This window comes from Halichoeres trimaculatus, unplaced genomic scaffold (genome assembly GCF_033239565.1).
Source record: "Halichoeres trimaculatus isolate MK-OKI-2021-1 unplaced genomic scaffold, fHalTri1.1 fHalTri1_scaffold_20, whole genome shotgun sequence".
Classification (NCBI taxonomy): Eukaryota; Metazoa; Chordata; class Actinopteri; order Labriformes; family Labridae; genus Halichoeres; species Halichoeres trimaculatus.
Genome location: NW_027437198.1, coordinates 9,736,049 through 9,753,151, shown reverse-complemented (window position 1 = coordinate 9,753,151; position 17,103 = coordinate 9,736,049). Strand labels below are relative to the sequence as shown.

Here is a 17,103-nt window from a genome sequence, read left to right as displayed (position 1 = left end):
GGTTCTCCAAGGCCAGGGGGTGTCTTCAGGTGCGATACGATACGATACGATACGATACGATACGATACGATGCGATACGATATGATATGATACGATACGATACGATACGATACGATACGATACGATACGATACGATACGATACGATACGATACGATACGATACGATACGATACGATACGATCAGAAGGTGCGATACGATACGATACAATACGATACGATACGATATGATATGATATACTTTATTGTCCCCCTAGGGAAAATTGGACTCATCTGCTGCTTACAAGTCTCCAGAATCTGATAAAACAAACAACACAAAATTGCACATCACCAGTATTGCACATACAGACATATATTGCTCATACCCAGCTCTAAAAGAAAGGAAACCACGTAAATGTTGCACAATCCCTGCAGCCTTAAAAAGCACTATTTAAAAGCTTAATGGAAATTGGAACAAATGAGTTTTTAAATCTGTTTAGTTTCCCGTGGGGGACCCTGTATCGTCTGCCAGAGGGCAAAAACTCAATGTCAATAAAATAGGATACAGTTAAAAAAAAGTCCTTTCCCTACATATACCAGTTTAAAGATGGTAAACTTTCACATTAACTTATTTTTGTGACATGTTTGATGAATAGTCTGAAACCGTTTCTATTTCATTTAGATAGTTTTGGCTTTAAAGCTTATGAAATACAGAAATCTTTTCTCTTTGTATTGTGCAGCCACAATGATGAAAACAATGATCAATCAAAACGTGGTTGGGTTGTTAGAAATTTTGGCACTGAGAGCAAGTACTTAGTGAACCCAGATAATACTGTCCTGGGATGTGTACCTCCTCCCTGAGGCGTTCAAGGCCAGACAAGCTCCATAGGTCCGGCCCTTTAAGCAGCACCAGGAAGGTGAGCCGTGAGCCTAGACTTTAACCCTGTAGCCAGTGTTGGCTCATGTTATAGAACAGTAAAGGCTGTGTTATACTTGGTAGTTTAAGTTGCACTCAGCAGGGGGGATTGAATATTCATCAATTAAAGCATAAAAACATCAACTGTGGGTTTTAATCTTCATTAAATGAACTTTTGAAAGCTGTACAAGAGTTTCTAGATTTGATTTATTAATAAATCTGCTGCAGTATGACCACAGGGTTGATAGTTGATGGTGTTAAAGAAACAACCTCTGAAATCTTCAGCTGAACAGGATCGGGCTTATGATAACTGTCAAGTGATTTATTGCTTCTCAGTCACTGACATGAAGCATCAGCCCGTAAAGTGGTTTCTGAACCTCAGGCAGTTGGATCACTGCCAGCGGCAACACCCAAACATTTGATAACACAAAGAGTACAGGATGCATAAACAACTGGAGAGGAAATTAAAAATGGATGTGACACAATGAAGACGTGTTAAAATGTCAACATGTGAGGTGTATAAAAAAAGGTTATCATCAGTACAAGAAGAGTAAAAGTTTACATCCAGTGGAGTTAAAGAAGAGTCAAAGTGATTTATTATTTTTTATGGCTGTCTGTGTCAGATTGCTGCCTCCATAACATTGAATCATCAAAAAAGTAATTCCCAAAGAGTCCCATATTTAAATGTCCAACTTTATGGCAGAAATAAACTTCTTTGTAGTGATTAAACACTGTTTACAAAAACTGATTTGGCCTTTTTTAAAATTAAAACTCATTTAATATGTTTGTCTCACATTTTGACACCCTACATGTGAATAGCTGTGTCTCGAATCTGATGCTGTCTACATGCATTATGTGCCTGTTTCATGTTTTGTTACGTGCTCCATTAAAAAATGTTTCTATGACAAATTTCCAAAGCCACACAATGAGGTGAGGCAGGAATGCATCGTTGCACAAATTATGAAAAGTAGCTGCAATTCTCAGCTTCGCCACTAGAGTTCGCTCTTCAACATTACAGCAGGATCCAGCTGTGAACTCGGTACAGCTTACGACACTCTGCGCTATAAATTCACATCATGACTCACATAAAACCAAAGTTACCATATCAATTGCAATTTAAATAACAATTGCCAATTATTTCTTCACACTGCTCTTCACATTTTTCCTACTGTTTTCTGGATCAGTGATTGAGATTAACTTTAAAAAAACATCTGACATCAACATCCAAATTTCCTCACTGGGACACTAAATTTAGTACATTTTACCTTGAAATATGACCAACTCTTATAAGTCTTAGGTCTTGCTGTACAGTTTGTGGGATCAAACAAATGTTAATACATAAATAGAATAACAGGATGAAGTTTAATAAAAATGGTGATTAAAAAAAGCTGTCCACACCAGTTAAATGAGTGAAGTTAAATTATTCATTCACAGTAATTAAAGGCTGATAAGAAGTGAAACTCTTGTATAATTTGCAAAAATCAGCAAACATGCAATCTATGTGCAAATATAAAAGTACAGACATTTAACTATGATAAAAAAAACATACTTTAAAACTATAACTTATGTCTGATCAAACAACAGCAATTTTCTGCAGCAAGCAGCATTGAGAAGCTTTTTAAAGAACATCACCTAGGGTTTGATCCAGGCTCAAACAAAGATCAGAGGCCTCTTTCCCAGTAACTCTGCCCCTCATCTCTATTCATTGTTTTCAGGATTGACACATCCCAGGAAAATAACTTGACCTAGAAAAAAAAATGAGAGAGAGATAACGTTGGGGTGATTGGCCACGAGGCTGATTCCTGAACATAGAGGTGGAGAGATGTGAGACACACCTTTTTCCACAGGAGGGCACCAAAATTAAACATAAAAAAAGACACACTTGAAATATTTCAGTCACTTTCAATTTGTAAACCTTCTCAAAGAACACAGTAATCCACCTCAGCTCTTTAATAGTCATCAATCAATCAATCAAACTTTATTTATATAGCACTTTTCATGCCTAATGGTAGCAACACAAAGTGCTTGACAAATCAAAACAAACTAAAACAAAGCAAAAAAAAAAAAAGTGTACAACCCTCCACCTCTAACCTACCAACCCACACCCCTACTGCACAAGGTGAACACAGTTGATTAAAGTCCCTGCAGATGACCTGAGGAAACTGTGAAGATATTTTCAGACAAGCTGCTGAAGTTTGATATCAATCAAACACACACACACACACACACACACGCACGCACACACACACACACACACACACACACACACACACACACACACACACACACACACACACACACACACACACACACACACACACAGCACATTCATCAGACAATGAGCACTTTTAGTAAATGAGTGACATCCAGTGGTGAGGTTGTACATTGCATCCAACAGATGATTTTTTTTGTCTGCCACTACATTTGCTCAAATATTTTTTTTTCACGTTTAACAAAACATGTGAATTTAAAATTTTAAAAAAGGAAAAAAGAAAATTAAAACTATATAGCAATTTCAGGCTCTTTCTAAACTGTCCAAGTAATTTCCCACAGAACAGCATTGCTTACAAAGTTTCAGAAAATATACTTTTTCAAAGCAAACATAAAATGTTGCATGCATACTCACTGTGCATGTGTCTGCTGCATTGTAGAAAGCCCTTTGATTTTAAAATGTAATCCTGCTCAATAATCCCCATTTTTTTCTAATATACCAATAATCTGATGACATTTTTTTTCTGTAGTATAACGGAATACAGTAACATTTTTTTTGTATCCTAGTTATTTAGCGCTGTTACTTGTAATCCATTACTTGCCAAGCCTATGATAACAACAACAACAACAATAATAATAATAATAATAATGATAATAATAATAATAATAAAAATAATAATGATGATGATGATTATGATGATAAACATCACTAAATGAATGAATGAATAAACAAATAAATAAAGTAATTAATTAATTAATTAATTAATAATGAAAAAAAAAATCCATTAAACAAAGAACAAATGATATGAAACCACACAGGAAATATCAACTAGCAAAAACTCATAAAAATGAGTTCAATTTAACCTTTTACTTTAAAAAAGGAATAATAAAAAAGACAAAAATATCTAAAAACCAAAACATACAAATAAGACATAATAGAAGAATACAAATAATGCAAAATAAAATTAATGTAACTGTATAAATTAAAAAAAGCACAATATGCTAATGAAATAGAAAAAATAACAGCAACTTGTAAAAAATGTGAACACAACATTTTTTTCTATGGTTTTAATTGATTACAGATCTGAAATATAATCAGTTATTAGACAAGAATGGGCTGAATAAGAAGAGATCTCATTTGAGTTTTGTTAATTTCCTTTCTTAAGTTTGACCTCTGAAGAATTTACGACCTTAGTATTTACACATGTACACCTGCCTGTCAGCTGTGAGTCCACTTTCCTCGAGGTTGTCCCCTCAGGTGACCAGAGAGAGCAGGAAACTCATCTGCAGGTTTCACTCACACAAAGACATTACTGAAATACAAGCAGTTTCACTTTTCGAAGGTGTTAAACTCTTCAGTGGAGTAATCTCTAGAAAAAGATGAAAAGGTGAGTGAAATGTGGGCTTCAGTTTCAAACAAAGGTCTGAATGACTTAAGAGGCCCAAAAATGCAGAAAATGTCCATTCTTCTAATGAGTCCACTTACACTTCTTGTTTTTATCACAGGCAGGCTCAGATCATCTCTGGACATGTCAAACAACATTTTTCCCCTCACAGAACAAGGGGCCAATCACTGCTGCTCTGATGAGTCAGTTTTGTCTGTAGTATTCAATGAAAAGAGTGGCGTATCAGCAGTTTGTGCTCCTAATACAGAAGGCCCATGGCTTTAGAGCTTCTCTCTGTAACGTTGTTAGAGTCTTAGAGGAACCACCTGAACATGTCAGGAACACACACAACATTTCCAGTGGACATAGATATTATGGGTGGACGTGCCCCCGAGGGTGACACGGCAGCCAGAACAGCTCGTTTTATTCCTGTAGGCTGAGCGGCCAAACCCAGGAAAAGTCAAAGCTTATGCTTTTTCTTCTTCCTAATTTAAGTCATTTATTACCAAAATACATATGGATAAAGCTCGGGTTCCATATTTTTAAAACAGGAGTAGGATCACATTTATTGGAAAGAATAAATTTCAGAGTCAGATGCCATGTCCTATTGGAATAGTCATACATTTATACAAATAAAGTTATATTTTTACAGAATTTTAAGTGGTTGCAGTAAAAACTTAATGAAAATTAAGTCATAGTACAATGAGAGAAATAAATTAGTTAATAGATAAAACACAAAAAGGAGACACAAACAAACAACCAAACAAAAACAAAAACAGAGCAGAACAAAAAACAAAGTAAGAAATAAAAAATATAAAAAATAAATGAAAATAAAAAACAATCCGGAAAGATATAAACAAAGGTAAAGGACAGAAACCATGACAATCAACTAGAAAAGAACAGTGAGCAAAATAAACAATTAGAAAATAAATAAAAAAACGAAATTAACAACAAAAAATCAGAAAAACAAAGAAACGAACAAAAGAAAATAAAAAATAAAACGATTACAATTAAAAAGGTAAAACCCAGTGAAGTGCTCGATTCTTAATGTTTGGTCTCTCTTTCTGGTTTTTCTTTTTGTCTGTGTAACTTTACACACCAGTGTTTGGACAACAAACAAAACAATCTGACCAGCAACGGGCCCTGCAGGTCCAAAAGATGAAGTCCAACTTTAAAACTACTCTGGATAGATTACTGACAGTAAACAACTAAAATTGAATGCCTTGACTTTGAAAAGATAAAAGTGCAAAAAGCTGAATCTGTTCTGAAGAAGCGTGCGCTTAAAGCCAGCCTGAGCATCTTACTGCAAACACTGTTTGTCTCCAGCTGTGGAGTTTAACTTCACCATAAGATCCAGGCAGCTGGTTTCTCTTTGATTCACCTTTATTTACTTTCACATGAACATCAGAAACAGTCTGTAACTAATGTAGCTTTCTCAGAAGATTACAACCTTATTCTCATCAGTTTATGGTTAAACTCTTTGACATTTGCAGCTGTAGACAATTCATGACATTATTCTCAAAAGTTATGTCCATTTTTATAACGCAGACTTCAGGTTTTGAGTACATGTTGTGAAAATTGTCTCCTTAAAACTCAATCTATTAGACGGAGGTCTGACTTAGCGTCTGGACTCTGGGGCTCTGAATGGACCTACAGGACTGGACCTTAAAGCGCAAGAAGCATACTGTGGTTCATCCATCACCCATCATCCTCTCTTGATGGTCAGGCAGCAGATGAAGTTTGAGACTCTCCCTCTCGGCTGTGACCTCATCCGCTGTTTGCTGTCGGGGCCCGGGGCCACACTAAGCCTCCCTGAGGCATGTTTGGAAACCCAACATGACCGACCCGACCCCCCTCCTCATTTTGGGACATAAAAGGATCTGATATCCAAGCAGCTCCTCACTCCGCTCAGAGCCAAAAGCCAGCCATGACCTCCTTCTCCACGCGCAACAACTTCTCCTCCGTCAGGAGCACCGCCATGATGGGCCCCTCCATGGCCTCCTCCTCCTCCTCATCCTCCCGATGGGTGGGCAGCTCTGGCAGCGTGTATGGAGGAGCTGGAGGCACAGGAGTCAGGGTCTCCAAGGCCTCCTACAACTTGGGCTCCAGCGCCGGAGCCAGCGGATCCTTTGATCTGTCCGATGCACTCATTGCTGTCAGCGAGAAGGAGACCATGCAGAACCTTAACGACCGTCTGGCCGTCTACCTGGAGAAGGTGCGCAGCCTGGAGTCTGCCAATGGAGAGCTGGAGCTGAAGATCAGACAGTACCTGGAGAGCAGGGCGGTTCCTGAGGTCCATGACTACCGCACCCACCAAGTCCGCATCAAGGATCTGCAGGGAAAGGTGAGAACACACAAACACACACAGAGGATACAGAGGAAAAAACTCTCAGGCAGCAAGAAAGCCCAACCAATCAGAGGCCAGAGTCAGGGATGAGAGGGAAGAGGTGCAAAATCAAGTTCTCTTTGAATGGTCTCAATAAATAAGGCTTGGTTTGAGGATTGTTGTCAGATGAAAAAAACAGTCTGTGGAATAATAAAAAAAAAACCTGCATCAAATAACAGGAAATAAAGACAAAGAAAAATAAGGACAGCTCAGACCTTCAGGTACAGGAACATCAGAACATAAATTTATCAACAAATAAATAAGAAAATGAAAAAAACCCTGCTTTTTTAAAATAGGACAATTTTTTTATATAATGTATTTTGCAGAACCACACTTTAGTCTTTGGTCAGTATTTCATTTTTGTTTCTCTGTTAAAACAGAAATAAATTAATCCATTAGACCTGGTCCTTTTTTTTTCTACAGCAAATGCTTCCGAAGAGCTGGAATAACGAAAAAATTTTGAGAGCTCTGGACGAAGTTGACATTACATAAAAGACAAATAACGCCAAGACGTTGTTGACATAAAGAGTTTAACATGTGACTGTTAACATGTAAATATGCTCAGGTATGTTGACTTTCCTTGTAATGACCAGACCTCGGTAAATACTTGAGCTAATATTTGTTCTCAACAATGTTTGACTTTCAAACTCAGACAGACAATAGAAAAGTAGAGAAACCTGTCAGATAACACAGCCGTCAGGTGTTCAAAGGTAACTAGTACCTCAAACTGATTGTAAAAACAAAGTTTACTGGCTCACACTGAATTTCCTCAAAGATTTGTATTTTGTATTACTTTATTCTGATGTTTACAGTAAAAGGCCATGGAGACATTTTAACAATTGCTCCCAAGTCATAAGGTGTCCCCCAGGGTTTGGCACTTGGTCCTCTCAAATTCATCCATTTGCTCCCATTTAATTTCTGCTGTTATGTCGATGATTAACAAATCTATAGTTCCTTCAATACATCCACAAAACACTTCTGTAGCTGTATTAAAACACATTCACTGATCCACTTAACTCTGACAAAATATACAATTTTATAATCCTAATGTGTTATTGTGGTGTTAGTAGCTCCATCTAGTGGCCAAGCATTTCTGCTGCTTGTTAATTTCCTTACATAAAACTCTTTAAATCTACTGAATTAAACCCTCAAAGATTCATGTTTTTCTCTCTCTCATCTTTTCTGCACAGATTCAGTTTGCTGCTCGTGGAAACGCTGCCCTTATCCTCGCCATCGACAACGCCAAGCTCGCCACAGATGACTTCAAAGTGAAGTGAGTCCATTCAGTTGAAAAACAGAGCAAGAAGTAATCTGATGACTTCTGCTTTAGTATTTTCTAAATACTTTTTTGTGTTTATTTCAGATTTGAGAACGAGCTGGCCATGCGCCAGTCTGTGGAGGCCGACATCATAGGGCTGAAGAGAGTCCGTGATGAGTTGAACTATAGCCGTGCCGACCTGGAAATGCAGGTGGAGGGTCTGAAGGAAGAGCTGATCCAACTGAAGAGGAACCATGAAGAGGTGAGAAACAACAAAAAACAAAGAGAAACAGGAATGAGAGGACAGAGTAGTGACTGAGTTCTTCTTGTAGGACCTGCTGGCTCTGCGCGCTCAGATGAAGTGTCAGGTGAACGTGGAGGTGGACGCTGCGCCACAGGAGGACCTGGCCTCTGTCATGGCTGGAATCAGAGAGCACTACGAGAACGTTGCCGCCAAAAACCGAAAAGAACTGGAGTCATGGTTCCAAGCCAAGGTTAGATCACAGAGCCCTGTTCAATGACTAGATCCTGCTAACTGATGCCCCCTACTGGACAACATCATGTAGTGTTAAATATAATTTTTGAAGCTTTCAATCTTCTTAAGGTGGAAAAAAATTCACAGCTATCATGTCATGAACTTTAATAATTGTTGTTCTCCACAGACGGCCGAGCTGAACAAAGAGGTGGCTGTGAGCAGCCAGACTCTGACATCGTCAAAGAGTGAGATCAGCGAAATCAGGAGAACACTTCAGACTCTGGAGATCAAGCTGCAGGCTCAGATCAGCAAGGTGACAAAACATGTAAACTTATTGAATCTTAAATGTTTTGTTAGTGGTAAAAATTGGGTCTGACCTCCTCCGTCTCCTCTTCCTCCATGGCAGAAAAAAGCACATGAGGCGACTCTGGAGGAGACCAGGACCCGCTATGCTGCCTTGTTAGTCGGATACCAGAAGCAGGTGGTGAGTCTAGAGGAGCAGCTGGTCCAGCTGAGGGCTGACCTGGAGAACCAGAAGATCCTGTTTGTGGACCTGCTGGACATCAAGACCAGACTGGAGATGGAGATTGCTGAGTACAGGAGGCTGCTGGAGGGAGAGAACGAAAGGTGAGTGGTCCCCGTGACGACGAGTTGCACATTACAATAAGCCTGTATTGGTGCAATATTTATATATGACACCAAACCAATAAATTCACCTTTGAGTCACACTGGACAAACCACCACCAAGGACAAAGCTGTGAGTAAAGAGTAACTGACTAAGGGTAATAAATAAAGCTGTCCTAATAGAACTGGATTTTTTTTAAAATAAAGCTGACTTAAATTAGCAAAAAAAATATTTTGAAATGATGAAATTAAGAGATCCACATTTTGGCGCAGTCAAATAAAAAGATAAATACCAAACACCATTTAGCTTACCTGGATCACTGAGTGATATTTAAACATGCCCAGCTAAAAAAAAAAAAAAAAAAAAGAAGTTAATCTTAAAAAAAAACAATTTATTGCTAAGTACTTTTCTTACTAATTTCATTGTAGAAAGTTTTGTGACTGGGTCACCATGTTCTTCCTTGTAGCTTGTAGACATGCAGAGCTTGGCTCATGAAAGTAGAATATCAACAAGTTTGAGAACACATAATGTTGCGCTGATGATTGGGTTTGTTGAAAAGCTGAGGGATGATAACTAAAGTACTTACATTACATTCTGTCTCACCTAACTCAAGTTTTATTGATTGTTTGAATTCAATTTGTATTCATAGAACTAAAACCCAAAGATCTCAATAAGCTTAAAAACTATCCTGTGTTCCTGTAGCACCACCACCACCAAGACCACCCGCGTCGTGACCATCGTGCAGGAGGTGGATGAATCTGGAAACATCGTGAGCTCCAACACCAGTCTGGATGAGAAGCAAACCATAACAGAGACAACCAACTAGAGACTGGATAGACTGAACTGTTTCTGAGGCTTAGGCCAGAACAATGCTACGCTGAAATGTCCGATGCTCTTTAATAAAACTGATTTTTGGCCTCTGCTTTCATTTCCCACTTTTACTGGCTCAGGAGACAAGAAATTTAACCAAACCAAAACACAAGAGAAGACGAGTTTATCCTCATAAAGCCCGGCATGGCTGCTACGATTTTCATATTACATTTCAATTGGTGGTAGATTTTGAAACCAGAAAAAAACCCATCAATCGTTCTTTTTGTGAAGTAAATCTAAGGACTTCAGACTGTGTTTTCAACATGTCCCAGTGTGCTGTTTCCTTCCACTCATGTGTTTACAGAAATCCAGTATAAAGTGTAAATACAAAATACACTATCCAAATCTGCAATGCTTCATACACTGAAAACATGTCATCATGAGTTTTACATTTACATTGAGGGATACATTTCTGTTTTCAGGAAAATATTCATTTTTTATCTAATTTTTGCACTTTTTAGTAACTTATATAGTTAGTCTTGTCAAAAGACTATACATTTCATCAAAGTTAGAGGGTTGGACTGATGTGTAGCAAAAAAAAAAACGACACTACAGCATGTAAAAATGTAGAGACATGCTTTGGAGGACTTGGTGTGGTAGGTCGTGAAGGGTTAAGTATTTCTCTGGGTTAACAACCCACTAAGCAAGGAGACGTTCAAAGGACATCCTTTCATTGTCACTTTTGGACGTCATATTTCAGTCTCCTGAAGGTGCAGACTGTTAGTCCAGAACACGCCTATTTCTGATGTTTACTGAATGTCCATTTATGACGTCCACAGTACCTTCATAAAAGAGCTACCCAAAAAATGACACTGAAAAGACATCATTGGAAAGACTGTTTTTGCAGTAGGAAGGTACTGAGAACATCATAAATAGACGCTCAGTTGAGGTCAGGGAAAAAAGTGTCTGGAGTAACAGTCTGCATCTTCAGGAGACCAACATTAGATGTTCAAAAATGACTTTGAAAGAACGTCCTTGAACGTCTCTCTGCACAGTGGGCTCAGTCACTCACTAACTGCTGAGACGTCCGCTTAATGCCCAAAAAGAAGATCTTCAAATGCTGAACTGCATGTTGGTGTTCAAGTGGGGTCACGTTTGGACGTTAATTGCAACTTGCAATTTTGTTTTACTTGTTGCAATGACAAATAAATTCTATTTTAATTTGATAGTGTGTAGAAATCCAGAATTGGTCTCAAGACTGACACAACATAGATGTGATCTGCTCATCGATCAGACGTCTGATATTGAGTGGGAATCCTTCAAATTCAGACCAATTCCAAATTTAACAACCTTGGTCTGGATTGAAAATAAGACATTAACAGATACTTTGATATCCAAACATGCTTACATTTATCTATTGAATACAAAATGAAATCAAGTTTGACGTCACACACTTTGCTGATACAAGACGAGCGGGGAGGCCTGGCTTCCTCCTCTGCCCCTTCCCACTGGATTCATTTACTGAGTTTGAGTCTCATTTTACTAAAAACAATCTAAGATTGATCAAATGATGTAAAAAAAAAAACTTCTTTAGCCTCAGTTTGTGGACATTGTCCCTCTCTAAGCTGGCAGCAGGTTGACCGCTGGCAGAGCACCAGTCAATCAGTTTGTCTGTGAAGGTGTTGGATTTATGACAGTTGGATTTTTCTTTAAATCTCTGTAAACTAGACATTATAATCATTTTTTGGTGTATATGTTAATTTCCTCCTCCGCAACCAGTTCAGTCTAAACGCCATCACGCACTGGGGTAGAGCTACCATCGGCTGGGGCTGTCAGATGGAAGCACGACGTTTCAACAGCTTGCACCTTACATGTAATTATCTGTCAGAGTAGAGGAGTCAAGAGCTGCATTTTGTACTCGTGTTGATGGACTGAGTGGAAGCAAGTGCTATTCTGAAGCAAGCTAGCAACGCCTCATGCCACACTGACATGCCCTACAGGAGAACAGAGAAAAGAAAGGAGGGGATGAGAGAACCTACAAACAAACCAAGACAGGTCATTACAGTATCCACACCTCAAGGGACGCCTTCAGGTGGCCTAACAGGCTCGTCTGGGTGCCAGACATAGAAGTCTCTGAGGAGATTATAGTCCAAGATAAAGTAGCAAGAAATCCTTGAATGCTTCCCCGGTCTGTACCCCTAACAGGCTCTGATCTTGCCTCTGTGCATCCAACCACTGCACTGTGAATGCAGTGTGATTGTCTGTGATCCTGGGGGATGGAGGGGTTTGACCTGTGGGTTGAAAGGCTGAGGGACACTGGTTGAAAGTACTAACTTTAGTTCTTAGCCATCCAGGTCATAGTAATTCTGAGATAGATTGAGTTAAGGGAACTAGACTTGGGACAGTTGTGGACAGAACTCTAACAAGTCCAGTTGCCTTCACTGGAACTAGCTCAGACACTGGACCTAGCTCTGAAGGGTAAAATTAGGAAGTGATGAAGAAATTTTGCTTATGTATGATTTTCTCATGTTGAAGGTATTTTTTGCTGATGGTACTTTAACACATTTTTCTTATGCATAGTATGCAATGGCCTGGTTTCACAGACAAGGCTTATATTAAGCCAGTAGTAGGCCTAAATCAGATTAGTAAAGCTTGGTCATTTAAGTAGCTTGCATGAGAGTAGTTTACATTTGTTTTAGTTAGTCCCAGACTAAGAAAGCAGTCTCGAAAAGTAATTTTTTCAAACTGATTCGATGGATTACTCTAATCCACAAGTTTCTGTCTGGCTGGCCTCTGCAGCCAGTATTGGTCTTCATTTAGACATTCCAAATACTCCATGCTCTCAAACCATGTGTCTGCCCCCTTATACAAACTAAGGGAAGTAAGGGAGGTAAGCTTAAGTTAAACCTGCCTCTTTGTAGGATTAATATAAACTTCAATTTAGTCCTGAAGTAGCTCTAATCCAACCTGTTGCAATTGGCTTTGTTTAATCCAGAACAGACAGATTCTATTAGTGCGTCCCAAATCGCATACTTCCATACTCAAATACTCAAAATTTTGAGTATACTGCGTCAAAATGAAAAACAGTATGCATAGTATGTGAGAAATGAGTATGCAAAAGTACCAGGATGATGTACTCAAATCGGCCCGGATTTTGAGTATGCAGCTGTGGACACTTAACGCACTCATTTCCTCCTCTGGCAGCAATGTATAAATGTAACTTATTGATGTTGTTTTTTACACGTGTTGTTTCCACCAAGCACCATCAGCTGTTGACGTTGTGTATGTGGTGTAACTTGTTTTTGTTTGTTTTGTTCTGCGAATGATAGGCTATGCCAGTGTTTCTCAAATCTGGTCCTGGGGACCCCCTGCCCTGCATGTTTTAGATGTTACCCGACTCCAACACACCTGATTCAAATGAATGGCTCGTCATCAAGCTCTGCTCGAGCCTGATAACGAGCCATTCATTTGAATCAGGTGTGCTGGAGAGGGGTAACATCTAAAACATGCAGGGCAGGGGGTCCCCAGGACCAGGATTGAGAAACACTGGGCTATGCTAATGCTAGTTGAGCTAACAGCTATCTCAAATGCCAAAGCTCATTGGGCTAACAGTTACCGGGGCCCTAGCATTACCCGGTGAACCAGGCAAATATAATAACAAGCGGGTTAGACCCTGCACAGTGAGTACATGACCAGAAGCACCACTCAGACATTTAATTTGGGGATGTATTTTAACTGCCACAGCGCCCCGGTAGCTCTGTCGGTAGCTTCAGTCAGCTGCACCGACCCCAATTAATAAACTCTACACTGCTGATCATGTTATTAGCAGTGTTTAATATACTACTGAAAAGGCTTTGAAAATTTGCTGGCAAATAGTGGCGGTATTTGGCGGAAACGCGCTGGAAGCCGGTCACAATTAGACGTAGAAGAAGAAGAGGTCGACATCATGTCATCATACCCGGTAAGTACGGCGCTCGGCAGTATGCGATTTGGGACAGCACTACACCCTCAAAATTTGCGCACTAAGCCAGTGAGTATGTAGTATGCTTAGTACACTCAATTTGAAAATTTTGAGTACACAGTATGGAAGTATGCGATTTGGGACACACTATATGACTTTTTTAAGATTAATCTTTGCAAGTGACTTAAAGTTAAACCAGCTTAAACTGTATTTTAGCCTTGGACTAGGTTTAAGTCTTGTCTGTGAAACCGGGCGATAATGTTTTATACAACTTCATATATCCATTGCATGCTACTAACATTTGTTTTATACTCATATTAGATTAGAAATGGTCTGACAGTGGTTTGTCTGCAAGAGTTTAAGAAAACTCGGTGTCTGTAAAGGCCTCTGGACTCCTCTGTGCCCTCAGTGAGTTACTTCATGTGTAGTGGAACGGTGAAGTTCCTCACACTAATGGCTTTGAACCACCTGCAGCTGAGTCAGAAGTGAGGCCTACTCTTCCAGCAGCCAGGTGTGCTCCTGTAGCAGTGAGACCTGCAATTAGAAATTCATTTCTCTTGGTTGGGGATGTCCAGGACTTTCCCTTGTGTGTGCATCTCATGTGTGCAGGACAGAGACAAATGTAGGGGGATTACCTTAAATTATAAAAAATATATATATATATAAAGTTAAAAAAGCTAATTAAAAACTGTTAAAGAAATGAAGGTTGTTTTGAGGGTCAGTTACATGATAAAAACACTTATTTTGATATCCATAAAACCTTTTGCACTTGCTGTAAGTCTCCCAGTTTACATTCAGCAGAAATTCTCAAGCTTGTGGACCCTTTTTGCTGACTCCTGAGTCTTGATTTTGTGATTCGACACTTAGTGCACTTTTGAAGATTGGACTAAGACTTAGAGAAATTTCAAAGTTTAGCATTTATATGAGACAGAGCCTTGGCTTTGAAGACCTGCTTCAACTTGATCCTAAAATAAATAAATAAATAAAAAAAACACAACAAAAGTGCCACATTTGACAGGAGTGTGTGTGTGTGTGCGTGTGTGTGTGGGGTGGGGGGGTGTTAGAAACTGTTTGAGGCCATAAATGAATACCTGCCTTTGGTGGGGCTAACAGGGAGTCATGGGGAGGTGGATATACCAGATGGACAGGTGATAAGAGGTGACTTCCAGTACCTGGTTCAGCTGATCTTTCTGGCCTTTGGTTTTTATGGTGGTATCAAACGATGCTGAGCTTGACAACAATGTAAAGCCAGTTATGCTAATTGGAGCAGTGCTATCTTGCTAGCTCAACTCACAAGACGAATCAAGTGACAGGCAAATGTTGGGTCCCCTGACAAGAACACGTATCTACTTGTGCCTTTACATTAACTTTTTATGTAATTTGCCCACAGGAAGTTTATACTTGTTTGATGTGAAGACACCACACATTATTCCTCAAATATTCCTAAATCACCCTCTGAAAGGAGAGGAAACCCCTGAAGCCCTGCTTTTGATGAAGTGTATGGTTGTTTAACCCTGTATGGCTGAATGTTGTATTTTGGTCCTTTTTTTTAGTGTTTTTTTTTTGATCACTAAATTAAAACAGTAAGCAGAATAAAAATGTCCAGTGTTTGCTGTGTTCAGTTTTGAGGAACAACAGAGTCAACTTTTATTGAGTTCTGACTGTTACAGAGCGACCGGTGTTTTGGAGATAAGAGTGACCATGCTAACTGAAGATTCTCAGACAAACTTGGCAGTGATGGTCAGCTGAGGGTCACCAGTCGACAGGGGGCACACTTAACACTGAAACACCAGGGACGTCTGCAGCTGTGTTGTCAAATGTGTCTCTTTTATCCAATCTTGTGTAAAAAGCTTTGACCATAAATAAGCAACATTAGCTGTCAATATTCTGAATCCAGTTTTTACTTTGTGAAGTCAATGAAAAAGTTGGTTTTGGGCAGAAACCATGAACTCATCACGTAGAGTAGGTAAATAATAAGAGGAAATATGAATAATGATTAACAGAAAAAGATTTCATGATCAAAGCAAAACTGCAATATACTATCAAACTCTTAACCAGTCTTATTAGTAATCCTTAAATAAACATTTGGTGCAGTTCTCTAAGTGTAGTTTTCTGTCAACTTGATTATGAACTGGGTCTCAAACTCAGTGGTCTGTTTGCTTACCTTTGGTTTGGGAGGTTTTCAAATATATTGACACATGTTTATGCCCTATATTTCACAGTCTGGCAAGTGTCAACAGATAATGCATTCAAAAGCACAGAGTGACAATTGTGGGAAGAATCCTCTCTGGGATTTCTGCACTAAAAACATCCGTCCACTGAATGTCTGTCACTTGCTGATCTCTCCCATCCACTCACTGCTTTCTCATGAACCTTGGAGTTGTTTATCATCCGTCAAAGTGATGATATTAAGTTAAAAACTGCAGTTTTTGGTGGTTAACTCCCTCACGTTGCTTAACAAACCATTGTACCACACAGCACCTCGGCAGTCAAAAAGCACGCGCAGCTCTAAGTGTTTACAAACAGTAAAGGGGTCTTTATTTTTGTGGATCTTGTTGAAAGGGTCAATAAACATCTCAATTCCAAAGTCGTGCTGTGTTCTGTTCACCTGCATCAGTTAATGATTTTAAACAACTGATGGAGTTGAGGTTAGTTTGTGTTAAGTGATGGCAGAGAAACTAAATCTTGAACAATCACTCTGCGGTCTGACCTGTCAGGTGTTAGAGGTTTGACAGGATTCCTGGACCCTGGGGATCAGAATGGCCTTACGGGACCAGACCTTCAGGTACAAGCTGCATTCTGTGGCCCTGAGGTCCATAAGTCCGCCCTCCATCCTCCTCTGATGATCAGGCATCAGAGAAAGTGCTCAGACTCTCCCTCTCAGTGTGAACTCAACCAACCTGCTGGACCTCACCCGCCCAGCCGAGACCTGTCTGCTGTGGGGGCCCCGGGGCCACACTGAGCCTCCCTGAGGCAGGTTTCGCAACCCCAACATGACCAACCCGACCGCCCTGCTCAACCCCCCAGCCCCATTTCAGGACATAAAAGGAGCCGATGGCTCAGCAGCTCTTCACTCTCCACTCAGAGCCAGCAACCAGCC

At 39.6% G+C, this 17,103-nt stretch overlaps 1 protein-coding gene across 1 annotated transcript; it reads left to right on the top strand.

Annotated features, from left to right (window-relative positions):
- The first annotated feature begins 6,415 nt into the window (after nt 1-6,415).
- Nucleotides 6,416-9,238, top strand: LOC141809253 (keratin, type I cytoskeletal 50 kDa-like). Its single transcript, XM_074696179.1, has 6 exons — nt 6,416-6,832; nt 8,065-8,147; nt 8,238-8,394; nt 8,465-8,626; nt 8,795-8,920; nt 9,014-9,238. Exons 1-6 carry the CDS (start codon nt 6,416-6,418, stop codon nt 9,236-9,238), a joined length of 1,170 nt encoding a protein of 389 aa, XP_074552280.1.
- The last annotated feature ends 7,865 nt before the right edge of the window (nt 9,239-17,103 follow it).